At 45.9% G+C, this 26,004-nt stretch overlaps 1 protein-coding gene across 1 annotated transcript in view; it reads left to right on the top strand.

Moving 5' to 3' along the window:
• SH3RF3 (SH3 domain containing ring finger 3) overlaps positions 1-17,180 on the top strand; it is a 248,411-nt gene extending 231,231 nt beyond the window's left edge. Inside the window, exons 9-10 of the mRNA XM_082337659.1 lie at positions 5,878-6,215; positions 16,757-17,180. Of these exons, the coding sequence (XP_082193785.1) occupies positions 5,878-6,215; positions 16,757-16,925 (507 nt within the window). The 3' untranslated portion in view covers positions 16,926-17,180. The remainder of the gene's footprint in view (positions 1-5,877; positions 6,216-16,756) is intronic.
• The last annotated feature ends 8,824 nt before the right edge of the window (positions 17,181-26,004 follow it).

Below are 26,004 nucleotides of genomic sequence, written 5' to 3'. Positions count from 1 at the left end.
AACTATCTATCCCTCAGCTTCTCCCTCCATCAAACACAGAGAAAAGACAGTATCAGTGTAGCAGATCATCTGTCCCTCATTCACCATTAATTGTGTTAGTATTCCTTTTACCTTTTGCCTGTTATGAATTCAGCAGCCTCCAGGAAGCTCACAGATAGCTGAGACTCTCTGCTTCCTCTTCAGGTTTTTTTTTTTCCCTTTGAGATAGCCTTTAACTTTTTTCCAGTGTTTGAAAGATCTAATATTACATCTAAATTGAATATTCAAATATATTTTTAGATTCCCTCTTTATCTCTTTTAGAAGTCTCTATAGCCTTGCATCCGCCCCAGTTCAACAAAAGCACATGATGAAGTGCCTACGTGCTTTGCTGTACTGGGACCTGAACACTAGTTTCTTCTTCTCAGTTTTGTTTTCAAAACATTTGAAATTCCCAATCAGGTCTAACTGCAAGACATTTTACTTATTTTCTCCTGGCTTTAATACTAGTTATCTTCAAATTAGTGACCATAAGTCTAATATGTTTGTGCACATATGTATGCATGTTACTATCGCTGGGATTTAAGAGCTAATGATATTATGATCCTAAAATCCTTTTTGTGCCTTGGCATGTAACTTGTATACTGAGATTATAATAACAGACTTCTGGCCAGAAGCAGTTGTCTGTATTAAAAACTAAATCTTTGGCAAGTTTTTCCATACAATATATGATACAAAACTAGTCTTTCCCTAAAATCAGAAGTAATTGTGTAGTAAGTAATTACCATTGTCTTGTTCAGTATGTCATCTATGCCTCATGAGAAATAGTGGCAAACTGCAAATGATAAATTCATATCCAAAGACATCCCAGACCTGAAGCTTTCCTTTGAGATGATGCTGGTTTGGGTTTTGTGCTTTTTAAATAATTATCAAAGTCTCTAGTCAAATAATTTAAAAACCTGAATAGCTTTTTTTCCTAAAAGATGTAATCCAAAATACCACCTACTCTTTCAATGCAAGCATCAATCACCAGTAGCCAAGTTGGAATCAGAATAAAAATGCACTGTTCTACAGACACTAACTTAAATTTACTGAAACAAGTACTGACCAAGTTAAACAAGGAATAAAAGTGGTGGTTTGGGGGTACTGACTGATAGATGAGCTCCTCATTTGTCCTGGAGGGCTCAGGGCAGCATTTAAACAGTTTTGTTTCTGTTTTCTTCATTTTGAAATTAAACCTTTTTTTCTCACTCTGTCTGTCTTACCTGTTGATGTAACTGGTGTTGCATGAGAAATTACCTCATTTCAATGGCTACAGCCAGTTTTTCTATCAGCTGCAGTAAGGTTTCCTCATTTATTTAATGAGCCTGGATAGGTAGGAAATTAAGTATTAGGAGCTGCAGATGAAGAAAACTAAAACAGAATTTTCTGTTTATTAGCGTGGTTTAAAAAAAAAAAATCTGTATTAATATAGGCAGTATATATAATTGGTATTTGGATTGTGGCATGATTATTACTTTGCAGACAGGGGACTCCGTTATCACTCAGTCATCAACGAAGTAGCTGCATTCTGTGCTCATCTCATCTCTCAAGCTGAAAGAAGAGCTAGTTATTATCTTCAAGTGGGATTATTAATGAGGGGAAAAATCATCCCCAATTACTGTGAAGCAAAATATTTCAACATTTACATATCTGAGACTTTACTTTTGATCTAGTTCTTCATGAGCTTTTAAGCTCAGACTGTATTAACTTTTCCAAACGTTCCCACAGCAACATAGCGAGGGGAATTTGCACCTATCCAAGTGCTGGCTTCCCCAGGTGTGTGCTTCAGGGTCACAGAAACGCTGCCCGTCCTATCCTTGTGCTGCCAGAGACTGATTGCCACCGAGATTCCTTCATGCTACACCGTAGGAACAGAGTCTCAAGCATAGGCTTCGCTAGAGAAGTAAGAAATTCTGACCTGCGTGTACTGTCTATGTTCACAGTTCTTTTTTCCTTAACTAGAAACAGCCTGGGATTTATTAGAAAGAGCTAATTTCGCTCTTTTGCTTTTTTTTGAACATGGTATTAATCCTTGTGAAATTAATGGTTTGGAAGTTTTGACTCCGAACCTCCTAGAATAAAACCTGAGCAACACAAAGGTGGTGATTTAAATTCAGGTAAACATGTGGGCAGTAACCAGGAGATGGGAAAAGTGCTGTCCATACTGTGAATGCATCCATCAACACAGATGCGAAGGTCTGACCTTGGCAGGTTCAGGAGGTAGGGACGTCAAACACAGTTTGCAGTCAATTGGAAATGTAGCTACTAGACAAAGAAAACTCAATAATTACACAGCTGTTTCAGTAGATTACAGATTTCCTAGAAAACATTAAAACAGCTGTCCGTGAATGGAAAACGTAAACCATCTTTTTTTTCATTCAAAAACTTAATTCCTGAAAGTCATCAGATATGTCCTCTGTAAACTTCTTATCTCTTTTCAAAACCCACGGAGTCTGTAACCAATTGGTGTAGATTTCTCTACAGCATTTACGCCCATTAATGCTTCATTGATTTACAGTGAAACCTCTGAAGAAAGGACTGTCTCGGACAGCCGTATAAATATTAAATAAATTTTTTGTGAAGGATGGCTGCTATTACACTAAATATTAAATGAATTCATAATATTTGGACATTTGCAATAAGTCACTGCTGGGACTGCATACTAACATCCCATTCCAAATCTTTTCTTTTTTTTTTTTAATATTACAGCCATGGAAAAGGACCGGTTGCTCTGAAAGAAATGTACAGTTTTGTAACACTGAAGTCATTAGCGAATTCCCACGGCACAAGGAGGAGTTTTAACTTAGTCCCATTTTACAGATACGGGGAGGAGGCATGAAGGGGTTTAGGTTGAACTGCTGATCACAGGAGGTTCAAACCCAATCTGTTTCTCATGAGAGACATCACAGTAAATTATCAGCTCCTGACAGTCTTTGTTTTGCTTGAAGTGCTCTGAGCAGCATCGCCAGAGGATCTGGCAACGTGATACCAGAAGGCTGAGAGCATTTGCCAGACTCAAAGGGAGAAAGAGCTGGATGTAATGTCTAATCTCCAGGCACCCGAAGTGGTTAGTATCAGTCACCTCTAAATATCTTGCCCAAGGCCACGATGGGAAGGATGGGACTCCTCAGGTTTTGACTAGTAGGACTAGGCTTAGCAATCGAAGTAAGTCATCTTCTCTCTTTAGAGAACAGAGATCTTACTCTCAAAAGTTTAGTAAAATGCTCAGTGGACTAAGAAGGGCTAAGAATCAATTCTTTATTTTTCCTTTTGTTAAAGTAGAACAAAGGATACATCAGCAAGTTCATTATAGCTCTCTGTTATCTGAGGGATAGTAGCTTGAGTGTAGAAATTTATGCCAGGGCTAACCATGTAGAGTGGAAGCCGTTCTTGTAAACAAAATTGAATGACTGTCAGACTCATCTGCTTTTTGACGTGCAGACGCGTGTGAATATATGCATCTCCTTCTTTCCAAAGATCTTTGCTTCTGTGCCTTAAATGGTCTAAGTCACACAAGGTTTTACTAATGAAAATTTGCCAAGGTATTTAAATTAGAAGCAAAAATTAGAAAAGCTGCTACCACATAGGAATATTAATTGTTCATTATACAGGGCTTTAGTTCACACAGTTACTTTGCATGTGCAAAGCTGCCAATTAAAGAGGCTTAAAGTGCTCACTGCTGCACAATAGCCGTTTCTCCAGAGCCCCACAATGGCCATTGTATTCTGTCACTGACCTTTAGACACCTTCAAATGCATATTGACACAGTATGCTGGGATCATTAGAGCTATTGTTTCAGTGCGCCACAGGGAAAGGAGAGTTTTGCAATTTCGTGAAGAGCTTTAAAATTTGATATCATGATGACAGCAGTGATATTTCTTAATTAGAGAGTGAGAGAATTACTGAAGTATTTTTCTGGTGCTTCAGGTGAATTCCAGCATGCACACCTACCACAGTTCCCACAACAATCCCTTCCCATTGGGGAAAGAAGATGTTTATCGGGGGCGTTTTGTCTGCTTTTCTATTGTTTCCAGGGGAATTTATTTAGTATTTTTGACCTGATGGTGCCATATGGCCAGCCTCCCTTAGCTTCCATGGATTCTGCCTGGATGAACATCTTGGCAGGATGGATCCTTTCGTCCTGTAAGTGACAAATGCCCTTTTAAACAGAGCATATAGTTGGAACCTGGTATGCAGGAGGCTGGGACCTGGAAACATAGTTCAGACTCTGCTCTTCAAAAATCAGTGGACATTGTCTCTGTGATAACAACTGTGCTTCATTTTAGCTCTTCCGTGTCTTAACATTTAAGGTTTTTCTGTTTTCTTACCGGTCTGTGACAGCTAAAGAGTGCAAACAAGAACTTTGGGAGCAGAGATATCAGATACTCTAAGTATATTTATGGTAGTAAATCCAAGCATCTTCTAAAAGCTTATATTTATTTTATTGTAGCCCACCTATTCTTTAAAGTTGCTTTGAGAAATTACTTCAGCAGTCAGCACATAAAAGAGCATCATTTTAAACCTTGCATGGGACATTTTGTCTACAGAGAATAAATAAATTACTGGCTTGTCTTTCCAAAGAGTGTTCCTGCTTGAAGACAGAGAGATAGTTTCTGTTCCATAAGTGTTTCAGTTGCCGGGTTCGTTTTTATCCCCTGGGATCCTATTATAGAACAAATTATCAAATATAGCTAAACTTCACAGCCCTGAGTCTCTGAAGATAGTCTTGGGTAATGGCTTGCACTTCTGACAGAAGAGGAAGAAATCTAACAGACCTTTTGCAAAACTTCTTGTGTCATTAAAAAAAAATGGAAAATTTACTGCACGCCATTGCTGATTGCAAGTCTAGCCTAGCGCTGTGCCAGTTTCTGCACACAATACCTCTACCCAAAAAACTTTCTAGCTGAAGGACATAATATTTGTTATTTGTGTATGCTTGAGGTAAATGTGCAGCAGGATTTCTCACACCGTTATAAAACCCACAGGGTCAGATGTGTTTCTTCAGGCGGAACTTTTTTCCCCACATTAATTGAAAGGGTGATGTTATCTTGTTTTCATTCCTCTGTATCAGAAACCCTTGTAGAACTTTGAAACCTCCCATGAACTGCCACTGCAATTGCCAGTTGTGAATTTTGTGGTCTGTCTTCAAACATCAAGGTGATATCTTTATTTTAACACATGAGGAGAAGTGACCCACTTCTGGGAGGGAGAGGCGAATAGGTACAGCTGTGTGATGATGCAGGATGTGAAGGGGGACATGTGCTGGAAAGAGCTATTAAACCACTGTCTTCTGCCTCCATTCTCCCTACAGTAAATCTGCATCAGGTAGTAAACGAGGCAGTAATGATGAGCGCTTCTCTTGCAATGGGCTGGGATCTGAAATCTCTCCTCAGACCCTTCTGCTTCCCAGCGGAGGTTTTTAGCCATAGGGCCTGATTTGTTACTTTTGGGGAGTTTCTCTATTGAGGGACAGGATTCTCCTGGACAAGATCACTTCAATTGCTGCCTTCTTTTCATGGGAAGTTTGTAGCTTTACAAACTTCAGAGTTACAGCTCCCACTGTAACTGCACTATTTCTTTCAAAAGGCACATGATCACTGCCTGGGTGGATTTGAAAATTGAGATAATCTTTGCAATATGTTAGGGCCTTACTCTGCTGAGCAAGTTGAAGCCCTGTTGGATGGGGAGGGTTTTTCACAGGATCTTTATTATCGAAAGCTCAAGTTCTACATGGATCCACATCTAGTCATGGCAGTTTTGGGAGGTTTCCTGCCACACACATTGAGATTTTCCAAAAGAAAAACAAAGGGAGTTTGTATGTCTGCTCACTGCCCATATTTCGTTTGGTTCCTTTGCAGAAGGAGAAGAAGAGCGGGCTGCTGAAACTTCTAGCAGGAGCATCAACAAAAAAGAAGTCACGCTCCCCACCGTCCGTGTCCCCCACGCACGACCCCCAGGCAGCCATCGAAGGAGTCCTGCAAGGGGCGGTGGGACCCGAGCTCTCCTCCCTCTCCAGCCACGGCAGGGCCGGCTCGTGCCCTATCGAGAGTGAAATGCAGGGAGCCATGGGGCTGGAGCCTCTGCACAGGAAAACAGGCTCCTTGGATTTGAATTTTTCCATCCCTTCTCCTGCCAGGCAGCCCCTCTCTTCCATGGCAGCTATTCGGCCAGAGCCCAAGCCTTTGCCCCGGGAAAGGTAAGCTGTCTATCTCCCAAGGTCACCTGCACCTCAGGGAGCGTTTGGAGGAGGGCTGCAAGTTTAACTTACTCAAGGGTTGTTGCAGTTTTGCTGCCCTGTGGATTGACTGTAGGTGGCTCAGACGTCTTTTAGGAAGACAGGGCTTACATGCATCTGCGTATTGAATATCTTTTGACACACTGTGCAGGTTTAATGGTCATTGATTAAAAAAGTGGTGAGCAGCACCTGTCCATGACACCATACAGCCCTGGTCTAAATGTGGAGGACAGCAGTGCTTTCTCAGCCCAAAGGATGTAAATGCTGTTGGCAAAGCCACTTTTTTAAGTGGGATCCCTATGTTTTAATAAACTTATGGAGTTGTCGTGGCACTTCCTGCCTGGGGGCGACAGGGTGATGTGTTTGCTCATCAAGGCCCTTTCTGGCCTCTTCTGCAATACCAAAGACTGTTTCAAATTCTCCTTGTTTAGGATACTTACAGGTAGTGCCATCTTCAGTGACCTGTTAGCAAAACTGTAGCTCATTTGTAGAGAGGAATGTACCAGTGATTCTGGAGCTCATTTCAGCAGGCTGCTCTGCGCCTTGGTACCTTAGAGTAACTGACCTTGCAAATCCAAAAAGAGTAGAATAGGAACACCAAAATGCAAAAGCAGATGGGGAGAGAGATAACTGACTAGAAACACCAGTACAGAAAAGAGCTAGGTCTCCATGTGCAGAGTCATATTGGCTTCAGGTAAATATTTTCGACAGGACTGCAGTTTGAGGACTGGGAAGGGAACAGATAATGCACTGATACGATGCTATTGAAATGCTTTCCACTCAAAAAGTGATTGAGGAGAACGTGTTTTTTTACAAAAGCATCGAAGAGTTTTCAAAAAGCAGTCTAGGGAACTCTCTGGAGTTGATATTTAAAACAATTTTGGAACAACAGTAAAGTTCAAGAAGTTTGAAAGAAACTATTTTTGTCTGAGTGTATGAACGAGGCTGAAGGGAACGGACTGGGCAAGCCACCTGACCCTGAATCCAGTTGGGGTCATGGAGCAGATGATACAGAGCATAATAAGGGATACTACAGGACAGTTCATACCTTACACAGTGTTTTACTGAATGCAGGTTGAAATTTGGTTGGGAAGGTAACAATGACACTGTAACATATTTAAACTTTTCTAAGGCATCTGGTTTGTTGCCATAAAATGTCTTGCTGAGTAAACTGTACACCACGAACACAGCAGATACTGAGTGGATTGAAAACTGATTCACTGGCATCAAAGCTAACTCTAGATCAGAAATCACTAGAAAATGATTGTGTGTGTATGTATGTAGTATAGCGCAACAAGAGTTGGGTCTTGGACCTGCACTGTCCAACATAAAGTCTTTGCTCCTGCAGAACGGAGGACTGAAGTGGGAGGTAGGTGCTGAAGAGGGCAGACCCGTTGGTACAGAGCTAATTCAACGCATTGGTAAGGAGAACACAGAGTAACAGTATATTTCAGAAGAGCCAAATCTGAGGCAAAGTGGAGTGGCCTCAGAGAAGCATCATAAGAACGATGGAAGATTTAAAACAATATACTTGCAGTGAGTGATACAGGGAGCTCTGGTACACCTAGTAAAGAGCAGGCTTAGGAATGGCTTGGTAACAGTCTGTAAGAGACTGCAGACAGGACAGACATGGGAATATTTTTAGTCTAGATTGGTCATTTTGTCTAAAAGAGATGCTGTTGTTGAAGCGCAGCTATTAGGCTTGAAGCAGAAATAAATACAGGCAAGTCCTTCAGCATTGTAATGAAGGCAGTGAGAGCAGACTGTCACAGTAGTCTCTTGTCCTTAAAATCCATGAAAAAGCAATTTAGTAAAAGGAGTGAGAAACCAGTCCCTATTTAGGCGCACTTAATTTGGTCTACATCAGTTTAGATCAATGCTATAAGAAAAGCTAAACCAATATAAACCAGATTTTGCACCAGTGTAACTAAATCAGTGGAATACTGCACCTTTACTTAAATGCAGCCATGAAAAGAAGCCAAGAAGAACATCTCCTGACGTCTCCAGAGCTGGCTGTTGAGGTGCTGCTCTCAAAGCTTTACTGTAGAGAAGTCCAGACACATTATTTAATATGCCAGGGGTAGTCCCATATCCTACAAATTTCTCAGTTCACCTCAGGATGATCCGGATAGTGGAACATTTAACTGATGACAATTTTAAGTGGCAGAATAGAACCAGAGGGACATAGATTAGCTGCGTCTGCTCAGCTGTGCTGGAATCAGGAGTCAATACATTTAGATGGCTAAAACTGAGTAAATACTTCCAATTGCAGTATATGGTGGCAAGGAACTTACTCTGATTTTAAGCATTTTAATTCCTGAGTCTTAAATCCGAAAATAAGCTATAATTGAAGTAACCCTAATTATACACAGCAGGCAAGATTCTCTAATTGATTTATGAATTAACTTCCATATCATTGGTGTATCTGCATTCCTTAACTGATCATATGGGTTTTTTCATGCCCATAATGGGAAATATTAATTACCTCCATGCACTATGAAGGATAATGCTTAGTCCTGGAATGATCTGAGCAGATACATTAAACACTTGTCTCCTAGAAATTCATCCCACATCCATCTGTGCTCATTAAATCATCAAATTGCTCAGAAGTACCAAATTATACTTTTTTTTCAACAAATTACGGTTTTCAAACCACTTGTTCTTTTCACATCTGGCAATGGAGGAACTCGCATTCGACGTCACTCAGCTCCATATTTTGCTTGTTTGCATTTTGGTGCATTTCATCCGCACAGTAGGAGCAATTCTCTGAGAAAGAAAAGGGAGGAGAGGGAAAAAAAGGTTAGATAAACAGATTCAGATGCTGGATGAAATTTTAAAAAGCTGCAAAGCATTTCAGTGCACTTAGCTGTACTTGGCTTTCTGTCTCCCAACGCCCATCTGTGCGCACAGAGACAGAGCACTGAAAGGCTGGAAGAAGCAGCACATTCCTTAATATTTACGGCATTCGAAATGAGGCTCATGCAGGCAGCAGAGCACCGCTACTTCTCCCATAGCGGTTGGCTTGCAACTCCAGCGCTCGCCACAGCCAGGCTACTGATCAAACCCGAGCGGTCATGCCACTAGCCTTATCGGAGGTGCATTAAAAAGCTGTGATTGCTCGCAGCTTGACGGTCACTACTTAAGGGAAGAATTGCCTATTCTGCTGCCTGGCAGCGCGGCCCTTCGTGGGAATTGCAGCCAGTCAGACAAGAAGGTGAAGGGAGCTTTGCCCTCTCGGAGATGCTGCTAATGTTTATGCTCTCATTCATTTTTTGTGCAAGGGGAGAGTGAGGGAAACAATTATTTTGTCTTATCCTACTTGATATTCCAAAACCTGGTTAAGGATGCCTGGATTTTATTTAGCCTGTCATTTAGCCTTGATATGTAACTGGTTTGCTGGGATAGTTAGTGCCCATCTCTGCCTTCTGGGTGTAGTTTCCCACTACTGGTTTATAAAACCACCTTCCTTCAGCTGCTCTCTGCCATAAAGCATCCAGCAGTCCGAGCAGCAGAGCGGAGAAATTTCCCAGGTGTTGTCCTTGTCATTTTGTGTTGCAGTGATTGACTGTCAAGTGACTGCCCCATCAGGCTGCGTGTGCCCCACAGCCTCTTTTCCACCTGCTGCTCCATCCAGTTTCTGCTGGTGCAAGAACCAGGACCTGTACAGGGATGCACCTTGGTCAGGCAGAGCCTGGGCCACAGACTTGCCCACATCCCACTGACGCTGTCAGTTCACGTGGGAGAGGGGTGTGCTGTCTGCCTAGCAGCGCCTAAGCAAAATACTTTTCTTGCCACCCCCTTCAAGAAAATATGACTGTACATTAAGCAAAACAGGAGAGCTGAGCGTGCGTGTGTGTGTGCGTGAGTCATGTTCCCCTTGCTGCCTGGCACTGTTCCCAGATGCAAACCTGAGTAAAACATGTCACGCATTGTTGACTCTTTTATAGTAACTGGCACTAATTCTGCAATGTTATATTCTGATAAAGCAGTCGTACCCAGACTTACTGTCACGACTGGCAGATCTGTGCCATGTTTCTATGGTTTTCGTGGAGCATTCAAGCAAGTTGTAACTACAACAGTGCTGCAGAGTAAGATGGGAGCAGTCTTTAAAATAGACCCCTCCGTATTTCCATGTATCCTTTCTACAAATCACTGCCACGTTAGAAATTGAGCTCCCAATTCAAGGAAGCATTCAAGCATGTGCTTAATGCCCATTGACTTCAATTTTGCTGTGCACTTCAATTTTGCTGGCACTTCTTTGCCAAGAGGGAAAGCAAAGGACAGGGCTTTTCTTTCCTGGAAAGTGATACTAGAGAAATGACCCCAGGAGTAATTTCTGACTGAACAGTGACATGTATGCACATGGTTAAGTGCTTCTCTGACTAGGAATACCTGCCTTAGGACTGAGAAACTAGAATTAACTCTCTCAGAAACTGAATCCTGCGATATTTCCAGCAGAAGGGTAAAAGATCCAACTGAGATTTGTTCTTCTAAGGCTGCTGATTCAGACACTGTAATATGGTGAAGCGGGTTCTGGCTTGTAGCGTGCAGAGGCACTTTGCAGGTCTCTGCAGTCTGCCACTAAAAGCATGGAGAAATAGAGCTCCACCGGTAAGCAGGAGCAGTGGTTAACTGGGCTAGATGCCTCATTTTCACCAAGTATCTATCCCACACAAAACTAACTGTGTAACCCTAACACACAAGGGACCTGTTGGAGTCACAGGACTGGACTCCTGAAACCTGTCCTGAGTGCATGATACTTTGACAAATAGAAACCTGCATTAAGCTTCCGAACTCAAGCACTCTGAATGGGACTGGATTGGAGGTTAGCCCTGCAGACCTAGTTTGCCTCATTGTACAACTGTTTTCCTAAGTTTCTCTATCTCCACCAGTGTCCTGGGTGCACGTATTTACTCATTGAGCAGACACTCAGTATTTTGGTTTTTTTTTCCTCAGTGTCCAGGCCTGAGCCCAGCTCTTAATTACTGATCAGTTCTGATCAATACTGTTCAATGCCTGTCTGTGCACACTGACAGAGAGCCTGCATGAGTAATTTAGACTAGACAACTGACTCCTACGCATGAGTGCATGAGATGAGTCTTACTCTGTGGAAAGTGTGGCACGAGGCTTTGCAGCTGGAGGAGTCAGAGAAGCCACTTTCCCCGCACCTGCGCTACTCTGAGTTTCGCAGTGGTTACTTACCAGACATCCTCCAGCCTCTGTGAAAGATGGGTTCCATGTCAGAGCCTTGACTCATGTCCAGAGCGGGACATCTTGTGCACTAAATGAAGCAGGCATCCTATGGGAAAAATAGTATGCAATCATGTAATGAAAGATTATATTGCACACTAGCAAAAGTGAAGTCATGGGCAATTTTAGTTGCCTGTTTCTTCATCTCAGACACATGGGTGCGAAACATTCCTGTTCTGTTAAGGTAGTGGATGTCTTCATGCATCTACATACATGACATTTTTAGTCAGTTTGTTTTTTAAAAGAAACAAAACCAGAGCTTCCTTCATGTAACATCTATTTGAGCTTAGGAGTCTTAGCTGCAGATGCCAGCAGCGGTAGCAAAGTGAGAGCTGGGTGGGAGAGGCATTTCTTTTGACTGCAAGGACGAGTGCTGTGAAGACATGGGACAGCAGGATTCCCAGGTCTTTGCTGACAGCAGAGGGACAGAGGTGATGGACCCATTCCCAGCTCTCAGTGAGTTAATTGCTGCCAGGGTCCCCATCCCACCCTCAGCCCCAGGGCCAGCCTCTGCCCCTGCAGTCTCCTGTCCCACGGGGTGTCATGTCCCAGCCCCAGGCTCCCTCCCACCAAGGCTCTTTGCTCTCCCAGACTCAGCTCAGCACAGCTGCCCCCCTCAGCAGCCATACCCACACCTGCTGTCAGGGCTTCCAGTTTTCATCATGGTCCCATTTCTCCCTCGGCTCCCAGTTTTTCTCCCATCAGCCTCCCTCACCCTCCACCCCCTCCCTCGCCTTACCCCACTCTCCAGCTCCGAGATTTCCCTGCTCAGGCAAACACTGTCCCCTGTCCTTGCTGATACTGCTCTCAGCCTCTCCTCATGTATTTTCTCTTGGGCACTGAGGACTCTCCCCAGGCCACTGCCCATCCCGGACAGTCCCCTCTGAGGATGAAGTGCCCAACCCAAGGATGCCACAGCAGTGGGGAAGTCCAACATCGAGTCTGTGCCCTGAGAGAAAAACATAAGAGGAGCCCATTGCTGGGGAAGGAAGAGAAATGCAACCTCTGAGGTCCCTCACAGCTAGGACATTTTGGAGCATGAATCAGCAGAGATTTTACCTTCAGTGCTCATACAAGGCTCTACTAAGCATGTGCCATTTTGGGGTGGTTTGAATGGTCTTAGCCTGGCCGAGAGCAGGTGATTTTCTGAAGGAACACCATCCTTGACAGATCAGTGGGGCCACAGGACAGGTCTTTGCTCCTAAGTATGGGGACCCAAGAACAGTTTGTGGAAGCCCTCACCTGGGTCCTGCTGGTGCTGCAAAAACCCTCATGTTATTCCTGGAGGTGATGAGACCATTTGGGCTGAATGTGGGACCCTCAGCCTGACACGGTCAACAGCTGCAGAGTTTGAGCCAAAAGGGTTAACATTTGGCAGAATTACAACTGCCAAATCGAAAGTACGTTTTGCAACAGAAAATACCGAACATTGTTAATAACAGGCAGAGGTGGTTGCCACACTTGTCATCACAATTGTTGCCCAGCTAATTAGCATTTTTAAAAGTTGGTAATTTAGAGGTGTAATGTGACACCGACAAAATTGAGATTGCTCTGAGAGCCATCTAAGATGCCAGGAAGCAGTTTGGTGTAAGAAGAAAACCTACAGTTTTATAGTAGCTTCTCAAAGAGGGGACAAAAGGGGAAATGAAAAGGGGGGATATAAATAGAAGTATAAAGGACTGCCTTTTTGGGAGTGAGGGAGGATGTCTGGGAGGGAAAAGAAGAGATCTTTTCTGCCAAAAAAATATGGCTAATATATGTATGTGCAATTCAGTTCCAGAGGATAAACTAGGCTGAGATGCCACCTGGAGGTCTGGACGGGCGGCACGGCAGCGACCTGCCGGCCCTCACCGGGCTGCCTCTCCCAGGCCCCGCTTCAAAAGCCTCTCAAGGGGAAAAGCATAGCATCTTTTTCCATCTCTCATGGAGGATTTGTTAACCGATTTGCAAGCTCTTTCGTATCTAAGATTTTGTTATTCTATCAAAAACACTTTAGTGCTATCCTATAATGTACCGTAGTTAATTCAATTTAAACCATAGCGTTTGGGGTTTCCTTAAATGGGAAAAAGTATTTCATTTGGTAATGCAGCGACTGAGATTTATTTTTCTAAATCTCTAAGGAGATGCTGTGCAGAACCCCTTTTATGACGATGGGCACATTCCTATTGAGCGTAACCTCCCTCCTCATGTGAACCATTTAGGGACTAGCAGCTCCTCACTCCTAGGATGTAATCTGGCTTTAAAACGATGGCTCCGTGCTTAAGGTATGACATGAGGTGTTGGCAGTCCCAGATGGGTCTTTGGGGCCACCCTGCCCAGGACACCGCCTTTTTCTTTGTTTCTGTTTCCTGATCTGCCAAAAGGGCCTGCAAATACCTCTGCACCACCCAGCTGCTGTTGAGGTCCAACTCTCTTCTTTCTCAAAGTCTCTTGAGGTCCTGGTGCAGAGCTCCAACGCACTGTGATTGTGCATAGAGTTGCGAGATCTGAAACTTGGCATCATCTTAGCTACAATTGTTCCACTCTGATAATTTAATTAATCAACACTGCAGCAGAGTGTTTGAAATAATGGGTGCATTCATTTGCATAATGGCTGTAATTGGCAAAGCTTCATAATATAAGTGTAGCGGTTCGACAGATGATAGTGTGATAGACCATATTCCTGCAGCCAGCCAGCAGCACATGTTTCAACCTCTGTTATTTGCTTTTCCACAGAGGAAGGACGTGACAACTAGATTTATTGACCAAGAGGCAGAGAAGACCGGCAGAGTTTTGATGGCACTTGAACACATGTATTTTCTACATGACTGTGTTGCTGTGTCAAGATAAAAAGGCCATAGTCAGGTTTTAGAGTAGAATCTCCACTCCAAATGGAGTTAAATGCTTTTCCAAGTAACGGGATGTTTGGCCGTGAAGATGTCCAAACATAGAGCCAAAGCCTGTATTTTCACTGCCATGTCAAAGTGCAGTCCCTAGTTTCAGAACCGCAGTCACTAGGTACCTGAGCATCGTCCACAAAGAAAATTAGCGACTGCCACTGGAGAGTCCCTTGCTTTGGTACCATCTCACTGGGAATGGCCTCTGGGAGTGGTCCAGAGCCTCCAGGGCCCATTGAAGTTAGTAGTCTAGGATAGGATATTATTTTAAATACATACTTGCCTTGTAACAAACATGACTGAGGCATCAGTGGCCATGCAGTGGTTGTGGAAATATTAATCCTGAGGAGATGGGCTTCAGGTAATCAATTGGCATCTTTTAACTATCTTACTGTATTCATTACTTTGCGTTTAGCAAGACAGTTATTGACTGTTAACCAAATGCCAGATGACTGCAAAAGTACCTGTGCTGAAGAAAAAAAAACAGTGCAGCAGAAATATATTCCCTACTATGCACAGAACTGCATTGATATAAAAAGGCCCAGTCTGTGCTCTCAGGAGGACGCCTGCTGATAAGCCTGAGTGCAGAATAGCTGTATCAGGATCAGACCCGTCATTGCTTCATTGAAATGAAGTGACACTTGAAAACTAAGTTCCCAGAGAGCCCTGTGAATGGTTCAGGACAGGGGCTCCCTGTTGGTTTGGAGAGTGCTTTGAAAGTCATTTGATATCTCTCAATTTTAGCTTCCCTTCCAAGTTTGAGGGACCCAAAGTACATTCTCAAGAAACATAATAAGAATAAAAATGTGAACTGCTTTAGCTAACCTCTGCCAATATCACAGGCAGTTGGTGGGAGCACTGCAAACCCCATTTTTCATCACCAGTGGACAAGGGAAGAGCTATGGATGTCATCTATCTGCAAGGCCTTTGACACAGTCCCCCACAACATTGGTCTCTCTAAATCCATGGATTGGATGGGTGGACTGTTTGGTGGATAAGGAATTGGTTGGATGGTCACATCCAGAGAGTAGTGGTCAAAGGCTCAATGTCTGGATGGAGATCGGTGATGAGTGGTGTCCCTCAGGGCTCCATACTGGGACCAGTACTGTTTAATATCTTTATCAATGACACAGACAGTGGGATTGAGTGCACCCTCAGCAAGTTTGCTGATGACACCAAGCTGAGTGGTGAGGTTGACAGGCCTGAGGGATGGGATGCCATCCAGAGGGACCCGGACAGGCTCATGTGTGAACCTCATGAGGTTCAACAAGGCCAAGTGCAGGGTCCTGCACCTGGGTCAGGGCAATCCCCGGTACCAATACAGGCTGGGGGATGAAGGGATTGAGAGCAGCCCTACAGAGAAGGACTTGGGGGTACTGGTGGATGAAAAGTTGGACCTGGCCCGGCAATGTGCGCTTGCAGCCCAGAAGGCCAACCGTACCCTGGGCTGCATCAAAAGCAGGGTGGCCAGCAGGGCGAGGCAGGTGATTCTGCCCCTCTGCTCTGGTGAGATCCCATCTGGAGTACTGCATCCAGCTCTGGGATCCTCAGCACACGGACCTGTTGGAGCGGGTCCAGAAGAGGGCCACAAAAATGATCAGAGAGATGGAGCACCTCTGCTATGAGGTAAGACTGAGAGAGCTGGGGTTGTTCAGCCTGGAGAAGAGAAGGCTCCAGGGAGACCTTATTGCAGCCTTTCAGTACTTAAAGGGGCCCTATAAGAAAGATGGGGACAGACTTTTTAGTAGGGTCTGGTAGATTCAGACTAGATATAAGGAAGAAATTTTTGACGATGATGGTGGTGAAACACTGGAACCGGTTGCCCAGAGAGGTGGTAGATGCCCCATCCCTGGAAACATTCAAGGTCAGGTTGGACAGGCCTCTCAGCAACGTGATCGAGTTGAAGATGTCCCTTGCTTATTGCAGAGGGGTTGGACTAGATGACCTTTAAAGGTCCCTTCCAACCCAAACCATTCTATGATTCTATGATTTTTGGATGGAGCGGATGCAGTGCTGAATGAGATGTGTTACAGCAGAGGCAAGCACAGCGCTGGAAGAAAGTGTCTGAGTCCCTGGTGCAGGACCACTGCAAATAGTCCAGCCATTTGACAATACCTTCCTGCTTTCATGGTCTGGCTCTGGAGTATGTCCTGATCAAGTCTCCAGTCAAGCTGGCCAGAAATCTCCCCGTCATACTGAGTTTTAGCAGAAAATGTAGCTGCATCAGATACAACTGGTGTGCAAAATGTAACTTATTGATGTTTCCGAAAGTATTTGTCCCCAAGATTTCTGGTTCTGGTTCTGGTGCCTGGCTGCTCCCATCAGGTGCAGGCTCAACCGCTGGCTGACCAGGTCTTCACATTTTTGTTTCCAAAGGTACCGTGTTGTGGTCCCATACCCGCCGCAGAGCGAGGCTGAGATCGAACTGAAGGAAGGTGACATTGTGTTTGTGCACAAGAAACGGGAGGACGGCTGGTACAAAGGGACGTTGCAGAGGAATGGCAGGACGGGCCTCTTCCCTGGCAGCTTTGTCGAGAGCTTCTGAGGACGGCTCGCCACTCTCTCAACTGGAGGAGTTTTCAGGGGAAACTGCATAGCACAAGAAGAGACAGCAAAGGGAAACTGGACTGATGACCACTGCCATTTTTATTTCCAAAGACTCCCCCCCATGCCCTTCAGTCTACAGCTCTGGAGACGCAGTGCCCCGCTGTGCTCCTGAGACCGCGTGCGGTGCATACAGTGGTATGTCGAAGTAGTGCCTTCCACCTGGAATCACAGACTGAAAGGACGCCCATCTGGACTGTACGTAACCTAAATGCCGGCTGTTAACCCTTTGTGTAAATTATAGAGAAGATATCTTTAAAAAAAATTAAGAGGAAAGTTGTTATATTGCTGTAACTTATTTGTCAGAGCTGCAGTGTTCTTATTACTGGCCTATGCAAGATGGATTTGAGAGTTCAAGGAGGTGTGCTAGGAAGCTCTTAAACTGGGATTTCATTTTTCCCGAGGGAAAAAGAGGGAGGGGAGGGTGGAGAAAACCCAAGCTAAAGATAGGTGCATCATCGTGCAAGAAAGAATGAGGAGTCCAAAATGTTAATGTCATGCTTTCTATATACCTCAAAGATATGCTGCGCAAGTTTGTCAGTGAGTGTGTTAGTGCTCAGAGTCCCACACCACCCGGTGTCCTGGCGCTGCCGCCGGGGAGGTCCTGGAGGAAGGACGGCTCCACCATTAAATGGTGGTTATTTGAGCAGAATCCCTTTTGCCTGTCTTCTGCCCTTATTATACGCAGCATGGATTTTTGTCCTTCAGTATCACTTTCCATTGCTTTTTTGTATGACATACCTTTTTACTGTAAGAATTGCTCTACTTTATATATATTCCTACTAGATCAGACATTTCCTCTTTTTCATACATCTGGTGCTATTTTTTTTAATTGTTAAAGGTTTGGTTTGGTTAAACAGAGAGGCTGCAACAAGATTTGCATTCAACATATGAAATTAGAAACGTACCTGAAAATCGAGATCAGACTGCTTGTTCATGCTTCATAGAGGAAAAGAGAAAAAGCCGCTTGGTCACCGACAAATATCCCTGGGGGAGCGTGCCTGTGCGACATGCATGCGCTCGCTCTCCCCTGCGTGTTTAGAGCGGCTGAAGACCCACACTGAAGCACAGCGTTCTGTCTGGAGGGTGGTAATTACTCCAGAATTGGAAGTAATTCCCAGAGGAGTAATTTTATTTGACTTTTTCATGGCAATAAGAAGAACACTGCAGGTTCTAGCACGCACAGGGACCGTGGAGTTTTCCTCTGTCGTTGCATCACGGAGACGAGAGCTGATCTGCGATGGCTGTAACTAGCGTTATCGAAATGTGATTTCTTACTGTAGAAATGTACAGTTCTGGAGACTGTTCCATTTCTTAACGTGGTCAAGCTACAATACAAACCTTATCAGGCAATATAAGCTTCCATCTACCAGGGACTTAAAGGTGCAATAAATGTAAAGCGAGTTTAGCCCGTTATTCATGTGAAGCAGAATGAGAAAAAATTCCATAATGCAATTGCAAGAGTATTTAAAAAGACATTGGCTCTTGAGGAATGAAACGTGATGAAAGGCTTTTCGTAGCTGTATCCGTACCTTGCCTTTGCCAGCGGCTGGCTGTTTGCCAAAGCCCGCATGTGGTGGTCGTTTAAAAGCGTGTCGGAGGCACTGTAACCTGGAGATGATCTTATTAAAAGGAAGAGGCCCAGTGGGTGAACATCATTACTGCGTTACCAGTATTTCGTATGCGAAGGTGTAAGTTTTGTTTTCATTCAAGCCATGTATACTAGTACATATCAAACCCCACGTAAGTGAGCGGTCCTGTTTAAGTTCAGCTCCGTGACTTTGTTCTCTGTAAAATAAGTTTCTTCTTGCTGTCACACGTAACAAACCGATTCCAGAAACACAGTCCATGGCCAAGTATAGCACCTTCAAACAGGGAGGCATCATTTTCAGGGTGTTTCTTTTTATACCTAATGTTGCCGCATTTGTTCATATTCCAGATTGTAATGAGTCAGCCACTAAAACTTTAGTTACTGTTGAGAGGAAATTGCCTTTTTATAACCAATAAGAGACTGAAGAAACGTCTTCTGGAAAGACTTGCTTGAGACTAGAGCCATATCTGTCCACTTATTTGGTCCAGATCAGAACTGGTATCACTGCACCTCCAACAGTAAACTGCACAGTTAGCGAGTCAGCAATGCCAAGATGCATGTTATCGATTCCAATAAAAATTCTGGGTTAGATCTGTCAGAGATGAGGAGATTTTTTCTGACAACTTAGAGTGGTTAAAGCTCTCTTAAAATTCTGTTCCGTGGGTGTATTTACTACACTCAGAAAAATGAAACAGGATGACGGCTTGCTTGCTGTCTATTGTGTTTAGCCAGATGTAAAATGGTTCCAGACTTCCACCTTTTCATGCTCTAACATGTTCTAACAGGACAAAAGTTGGTGTGTGAGAAGATCAAGGAAAACACGCAGACGTCGTGTCATGAAATCAGTGGTTTAAAACATATTTTGCAGGGAGGATGATGGGTTTTTTTAATGGACGACAACCCTTCCAGTCATACCTCCCGCAAGGAAAAATATTTGGGGGCGGGGGGTGTGTTTCTATTTTGATAACAGCTGTTTCTGGCCCCTGTTTATTGCTTATCATCACAGTTTGGGTTACTGAGTAATCTTCTTGGACAAATCACTTCCATGCCAGGAGCACAAGCGCAGAACTTCAGACAGCTCAGTGATACAAAACCGTGACCCAGTGCCATTTGGAAAGTCCTGGACTGAGAGAGGTTCGACTCGTACTGTGGTCTAATTTTTACCTGTCATACCAGGGAAAGGGGGAGGAGGGGGCATCTGCATCTCCTACAATGGGGGGAAAAAAGAGAAAAGACTCCTTCTGGCGGCCTCAGTTTGTAAAATGCCAGGTTTGCTCTTCTAGAAATGGGTTCAAGTAATTGAACAATTCCTTTGAACTTTGCACAGCTCAGAAAATGTTTTTGTTATACATGAATGTTAACGTGATTTAGGAAATGTTGGCGGATATGAGTACAAATGAACTACAATGACTGTGTTTCTGATTCTTTAAATAAAATAAACATTAAGGCAACTTGACTGAGGTTTCTTTCTCTATTAGATGGCAAGTGAACTAGCAATGTAAGAGGCTCTGGGGTTCACAAGGAAAACAGGGGAGACCCCTCTGCAAACCCTGCTCGTTTTGAGCTGTCCCTACATCTCCTTTGCTTTCAGTAGTAATTCCCACATAAATAAAGGTGAGTTAAAGGTAAGAGATGCCTGAGGAAAAGTTAGAATCTCTTTCTGGATCTTCTTTTGGCAGATCTGGGATTCTTCACAATGTTTAGAAGTTAACACTTAGCTTACATGTGGAGAAAAAGTGTGTAGGTCCAGAGAAAGAGAGCAGGGACAGGCTAGGAAGAGGAACTAAGGTGGCGAGGGCAAGGCTATGGCAGAGAGGCTGGGAGGGGATGCGGCAGCAGAAGCATTTACAAGGAAAAGAGCAGCCTCTGATCCTGCTAGCGGGCCTCAGGAGGGCTCGGAGGTCCCCTGGTGGGTTGAGCAGGTTTGTGGGCAGAGGAAGACCCCCTTCCTCCTGCCCCTGGCTTGGGCACAGTGCTGGCAGGGTCCATGTGTCCTCCAGTCTACGTACAGCCAAGGAACCGGGAGAGAGGGAAGGACCTGGTTGTACCCCGGGCATCCGAACGTCCCCCTAGCCCAGGTGAGGGGCGTAAGCCCATTTTGCACGAGGCCCGAGCTTCCCATTCAGCAGCACAGTGCAGGGCATCTGGAGGGGAGCACGCACTGGGTCTGGATGTGTTTGCCTTGATTTGGCTGGGAGATGTCCTTGAGGAAGAGGCACCCGCAGGTGGTGATTCACTGCCCCGGTCGGGAGCACGCAGGGCAGGGAGGAGCCACGCTCAGCCCGCTCACCAGGGCATCTTTGTCATGGGCTTGCTCAAGGCAGCCACCCCTCCAGCGAGGTGACACGAGTCTCTCTTTGCCTCAGCTGGATCCTGAGTCAAAATTCTGAAACGTGGGAACCGCAAGAATTTGAACGTAGGCAGGCAACATCCCTCCCTCTGCTCGGCCTCACCAGCTGCCCTGCCCGACAAGCAGCGTGGTGCAAAATGCCGCACGGAGGAGCCTGACAGCTATTTCCAAGCTGGGCTGGAGCACCGGTCCCCTCCACGCTTCACTGGGTCCCGGTCCTCTGGCATCTCTCCGTCCCGCACTGCCAGCACATGCCGCACACCTCGCCCAGCCTTCGCACCGCACGCCGCCCTTTGCTCCTGCTCCAGCGCCTGATAGGAATCCCAGTCATGTTTTGAAAGAAAAATAATCATCATAAAATTGTTACATGGCTTGACTATTCCTAAACGCTCGTGGAGAGCAGAACCACCTGGACAACATCTGCAGGGCTTTCCTGCAGCCAAAAGCTCTTTCTGACATTAGCAGCTCCTTATAACATGGTGAACCTGGCAGCTACACAGCTTGGCTAGTCGGTGCCAAACCAAATAAATGAGCTGTACTAGCAGGGAAGCCAAGAGGTGATACAGTCTGGAGAAGGCCCTGTCCTCGCATCCCAGCCTTTCATGTAGCAAAAGTAACTTTCTAAGTGGTCACAGATGTATTTCCAATCACTGGGGTGTGGGTGTCTCTCCTCCCTTCAGAAAACAACTTGATTTTTCTCAGCCGTTGAGCAGCACCACCTGCCCCACGCTGCCGCAGAGGGGCCACGAGCCAGGCCACCAAGGGGCTTGCACCACGGGGGTCCTCTCGCCCCCCAACCCTCCCAGCTGCGGCAGACAGCCTGCATGTCCCCTTCATGTTTATAGGTACAGCTCAGTTGCAGGTGGGCCCATCCCTACTCGGATCTCTTCGTTGCTCCCACCCCACAGAGACCCCCGCAGCCCCAGGGAAAGGCAGCCAGCATCCCATCGACTTGGCAAGGGAGAGACTGAAAGGTGTTCCCAACACAAATGGCTCTTTTGCACCAGCCAAGACGCGACGCGGTGTTTTTGCAAAGGCAAAAGGAACAGTCTTGTGTGCAGGATTACGAGCTTTGCAACCTCCTGTGTGGACATATATGTGTGCATTTGCAGAAAAAACCCACAAGCAAGGAGGGCAGCCAGGGAGCAGGGCTGCCCCAGTGGTACCAGCCCGCCCCTCTTAGACAGGGCATTGGAAAGGGGGGCTGGCTTTTTAATTAGGGGTGAGTGTCCTCAGGGAAATGCTATGCCCAGGCAAACCTCGGTGCTGTCGGCACTGCACAGCTGGGGAAGGTACCAGCTGCAGCCCAGCAAAAGATGGGGGAGAGCCATGGGGAACCTGCCTTCGGCAGTGAAGTTACTGTCACCCATGGACTCCCTATGGTGAGTGCAGCAGTGATGGGGAGCAATGCTAAGTGATGAGGGAGGGGAAAAACAAGGCCATTAAGACAGGAGTGAAGGGGGGAGTGCCTTCAGCTTACTGTCAGAGAAGGAAAATGTATTAAATTTGCATTTCCTATCTGCACAAGAGCTTGGTAAAGCTGGTGCCAGTCATGTCAGTGGGTGCAATCCCCCGGCAGGCCCCAGGAGTGCAGTTTTGGGGTGTGCATGGCAGCGGTGGAGGGCAGTCCCATCGCGAGGAGGGCACGTCCTCTGCCACCCCACCCAGCCAGGCAGGGCCACAATGAGCACTTGGGGGCCGGGGTCCTGACGAGGGTGCAGGCACAGCCCAGGAGACTACGGGAACAGGGCAGTGCGTGGCAGCACATCTCCACCTGCTGAGCGGACACGTGCCGTACCAGCCCTGAGGAAACCCGCTGGGGCTCTGGCTCCGACTCTGGTGCTGCATCAGGTTGGGAGTCAAAGCCCGACACGTCCCCACTGCTGTTCCCGGCCCGGGCGTGAGGACCCTGCCCCACATCACCGCTGCCTCTGCGAAGCGCTGAGGGCTGACTCGTGTGTGTGATGCTGCACAGCCAAGGGGTCCGCGAGCTGCCCCCCACCCCTTTGCTTTCTCCCCAGCAACAGCAGAAAGGCATTCACTCGCTCTTCCTCATGGGTATGCTGAATTTGCCCTCCAGCTGCCCACTGGAAAATAAGCCTAGCAGACAGGGGGGCAATTTGTTAAGGTTTTCCCCTTCCCCTCCCCAGATAATTGCCTGGGATCTGCATTAATGGAAACATAAATTGACTGCCACGCTGCTAAATGACAATCAGGTTTTGTTTGACAGAGCTGGGAAGTATCTTATCCTGAACATTGGCACCAAACAATCTAAATGCAAATTGCAAAATGTTTGGGGGTAAGGAGGCTGTTTATCTTCTGATGAGGTTATATGATAAAGCAGAGAGGGGCGAGAATTGCCTTTCAGTTCCTAAAGGCTATCAAAACGTGTGATGGTTAAACTGTGGGGCCAGTGTTTACATATTATTTTAACGGACCAGACTCAGTTATTGGCCGTGCGGTTTCTTTTAACAAATCACTTTTTTAAACAAGATGTATCGCAGCAGCATTTCAGCCATATTTCAGCAATTCTCAGGCACCCAGGTTAGCGTGGAAAATGACAGAGCAGCCACCATTTTAATCCTGTTATGTCTATTGCTCCCAGCTTGTTCTCCTCCGACGAAACATGTTGCCATGGCCTGGAGAGGCAGAAAAACATTTGCTGCACTCCTGGCCTATTTCTCTTGATAGATTAGCAGGTTTATGCACAGCAGCACTGCCCAGGTATCTCCAATGCTCTTACACAGGAACAGTTACAGGACATGTGAAAAATGAAATAAAACCAACACCACTGGCTTGCCGAGAGGCCACCACGTGCTGGGGGTTATGTCTCCAGCTCGTTGTCCCAGGCTGGATGTGCAGCAGCTTTTGTGCCAGCTGATCGGTTGCAAAAAAAGTTACTGCGAAAGCCAAAGCCTTCCAACCTGCTCGGGACACCGCTCTGGCACAGGACTCCACGCTACGGTGCTGAGCTCCAGTGCGAGCGCTGGCGGACGCCTCCGGCGCGGTGGGTACCGGGGCACCGCAGCGCGCAGGCTGCGCGCCGGGGCTGGCGTCCGCAGCAGCTGCCCATGCGGGCATGAGGTCTGCGCTGGCGTTTGTACCATCTGGCGTCTTCCACAGGGCAGGCGAGAGCTTTCTTTAGTCTTGTCCTGGAGGGAAGAGGTGTCTGGGGCACCTCGGGGGGGTTCAACAACTCGAAGCTTTCAGCAACTCACAGAATTGGTCTCCCTGAAGTTTTTCCACTGAAAGTTTGTAATCTAATCTTCTCAGAGCTTGATTTAGGTTTCTGCATTTCTCCATCAATTAAGGAATCATTTGGAGTTTACTCCAGCAGTTTTGCTCATCTGGGAGGCAGAGGAAGGAAAAGATTAATGTGTTATTTTTATTTTCCGTTTTAAATACGTCTCATGCAGAAAAATGCGCAGGAATCTCTACAAGGCAGGAAAAAAGCAATAGATCTGTATAAGTGACACAAGCTGTGTGCATATAAATTGTCAGGCCCTCAGACCATTTGGTGTAGAATAGCCAAATAACTCACCCAAATCTACGATTAAAAGGACATTTGAAAGTAAGTGAATACCCCATGGGCAGCTGTGGTAATCTGGACTTTTAGGAAGGGAAACCAGTGAGTGGAGGCTGTAGCCCCATGTAGGAGGGGTAGTAGGGGCTCAGGGGGCAGCCGGGATTTCGGCTTCACCCACCAGCTCCACTCCTGTGACTGAGACCTTTAGGGACCGGCCAGGGCATCCCTCGAACGGGACTCGTTGCACCATGGGAAAAGAAGAAGGACAGTTTTGCAAATTCGGCCAATTAATGAGCGCCTGTTTAACTTACTGTTGTTAGAAAATACAGCAGATGATGATTTTCAAAAGGCTTTGGTGACATATCTGCTCACCTGCAGCTCTTGTGAGCAGGCGCGTTGAGGAAAGCCAGCGGTTATCGCTTCTGCCAGCGGCGAGCTGCAGCCGTCAGTGCAGGTGGCTGCACAGGTTGAACACCACAGAGCTTGCCTTCACTACTGTGATAAATATTTATATATATATATACACATAAAACACACTCACATATAGATGTATATACACATATATTTATACCTATCACTACCACTGCTTTAGTACCAGCCCCTAAAAGAGCCAGGCATTCTGGCTGAGCTCTTACAGTGCTGCAGCTCTGCGTGCCATTTTGATTGAGGCTATTTAAGCTGGTCCAGGGCTACCTGTGCTTGCAACAGAGGGGGCTGTGGTGCAAGAGTTTCAGACGTCACCTGTAAAGCAGCACGGGAACCTGAAAGAAGCCACCCCGAGGTCTGAGCCCTGAATGACTCCCTTCTCTGAAGGGCATGGCCCTCCTGGCAGCTTCTGGATTTCCTCTCATGACCTCCTGCCAGTTTGGAGATGCAGCAATAGGATTCATTTAAGAAATGATCCACTGCCCAAATTTTCTATTAATGTCAGAGGACTCTGGAACAGGCGCTTTAAAAAGAAAATGAAGCAAAAAATGAAATTCTCCTTCCTTCAACTCTCCAGTCCTCATAGAAGAGCCCTTCATTAAATAGGGCAGCATTCATTCAGATTTAAAGGTAGAAAAATGTATTCTTGAGCATTTCCCACAGCTTAATATGAAGAGCCGTTGCAATATTGCACCTCCATCCATTTACCCTGAGCAGAGGACAGTAAAGTGATCTGAAAACTCATACCCAATTAATGCTAAATTTTGCCCAAGACAATTTGTTAAAAGCACTGCTTCACTTTGTCTAAATAAATATTCATTAGCTGAGAGAGAGAGAGAGAGAGAGAGCACGAGAAAGCGAGGGAGGGTAAGTGGGGCGGGGAGGATCAGGTCGCCAGTTGCTGCTCCAGCGGGCGTTCGGTTATTTATACGAAGCAGAGAGAGACGGTGAGTGCCCGAGGCACCTTCCAGCCTCCGCATCCCCATTCCAGGGGCTGGCCACTGTGCTCAGAGTGGGGCCAGCAGCTCTGGAGGTTGACCCAAGGACGTGGAGAAGCTCATCGCCGCCTCAATATTGGCTGGTGCCTGAAGCAAAGCCACCATAGACACTGCTGGATACTCGAGCAG

Source organism: Platalea leucorodia (genome assembly GCF_965183815.1).
Source record: "Platalea leucorodia genome assembly, chromosome: 2".
In the NCBI taxonomy this organism is placed as follows: Eukaryota; Metazoa; Chordata; class Aves; order Pelecaniformes; family Threskiornithidae; genus Platalea; species Platalea leucorodia.
This window is presented reverse-complemented; position numbering and strand designations above follow the sequence as displayed.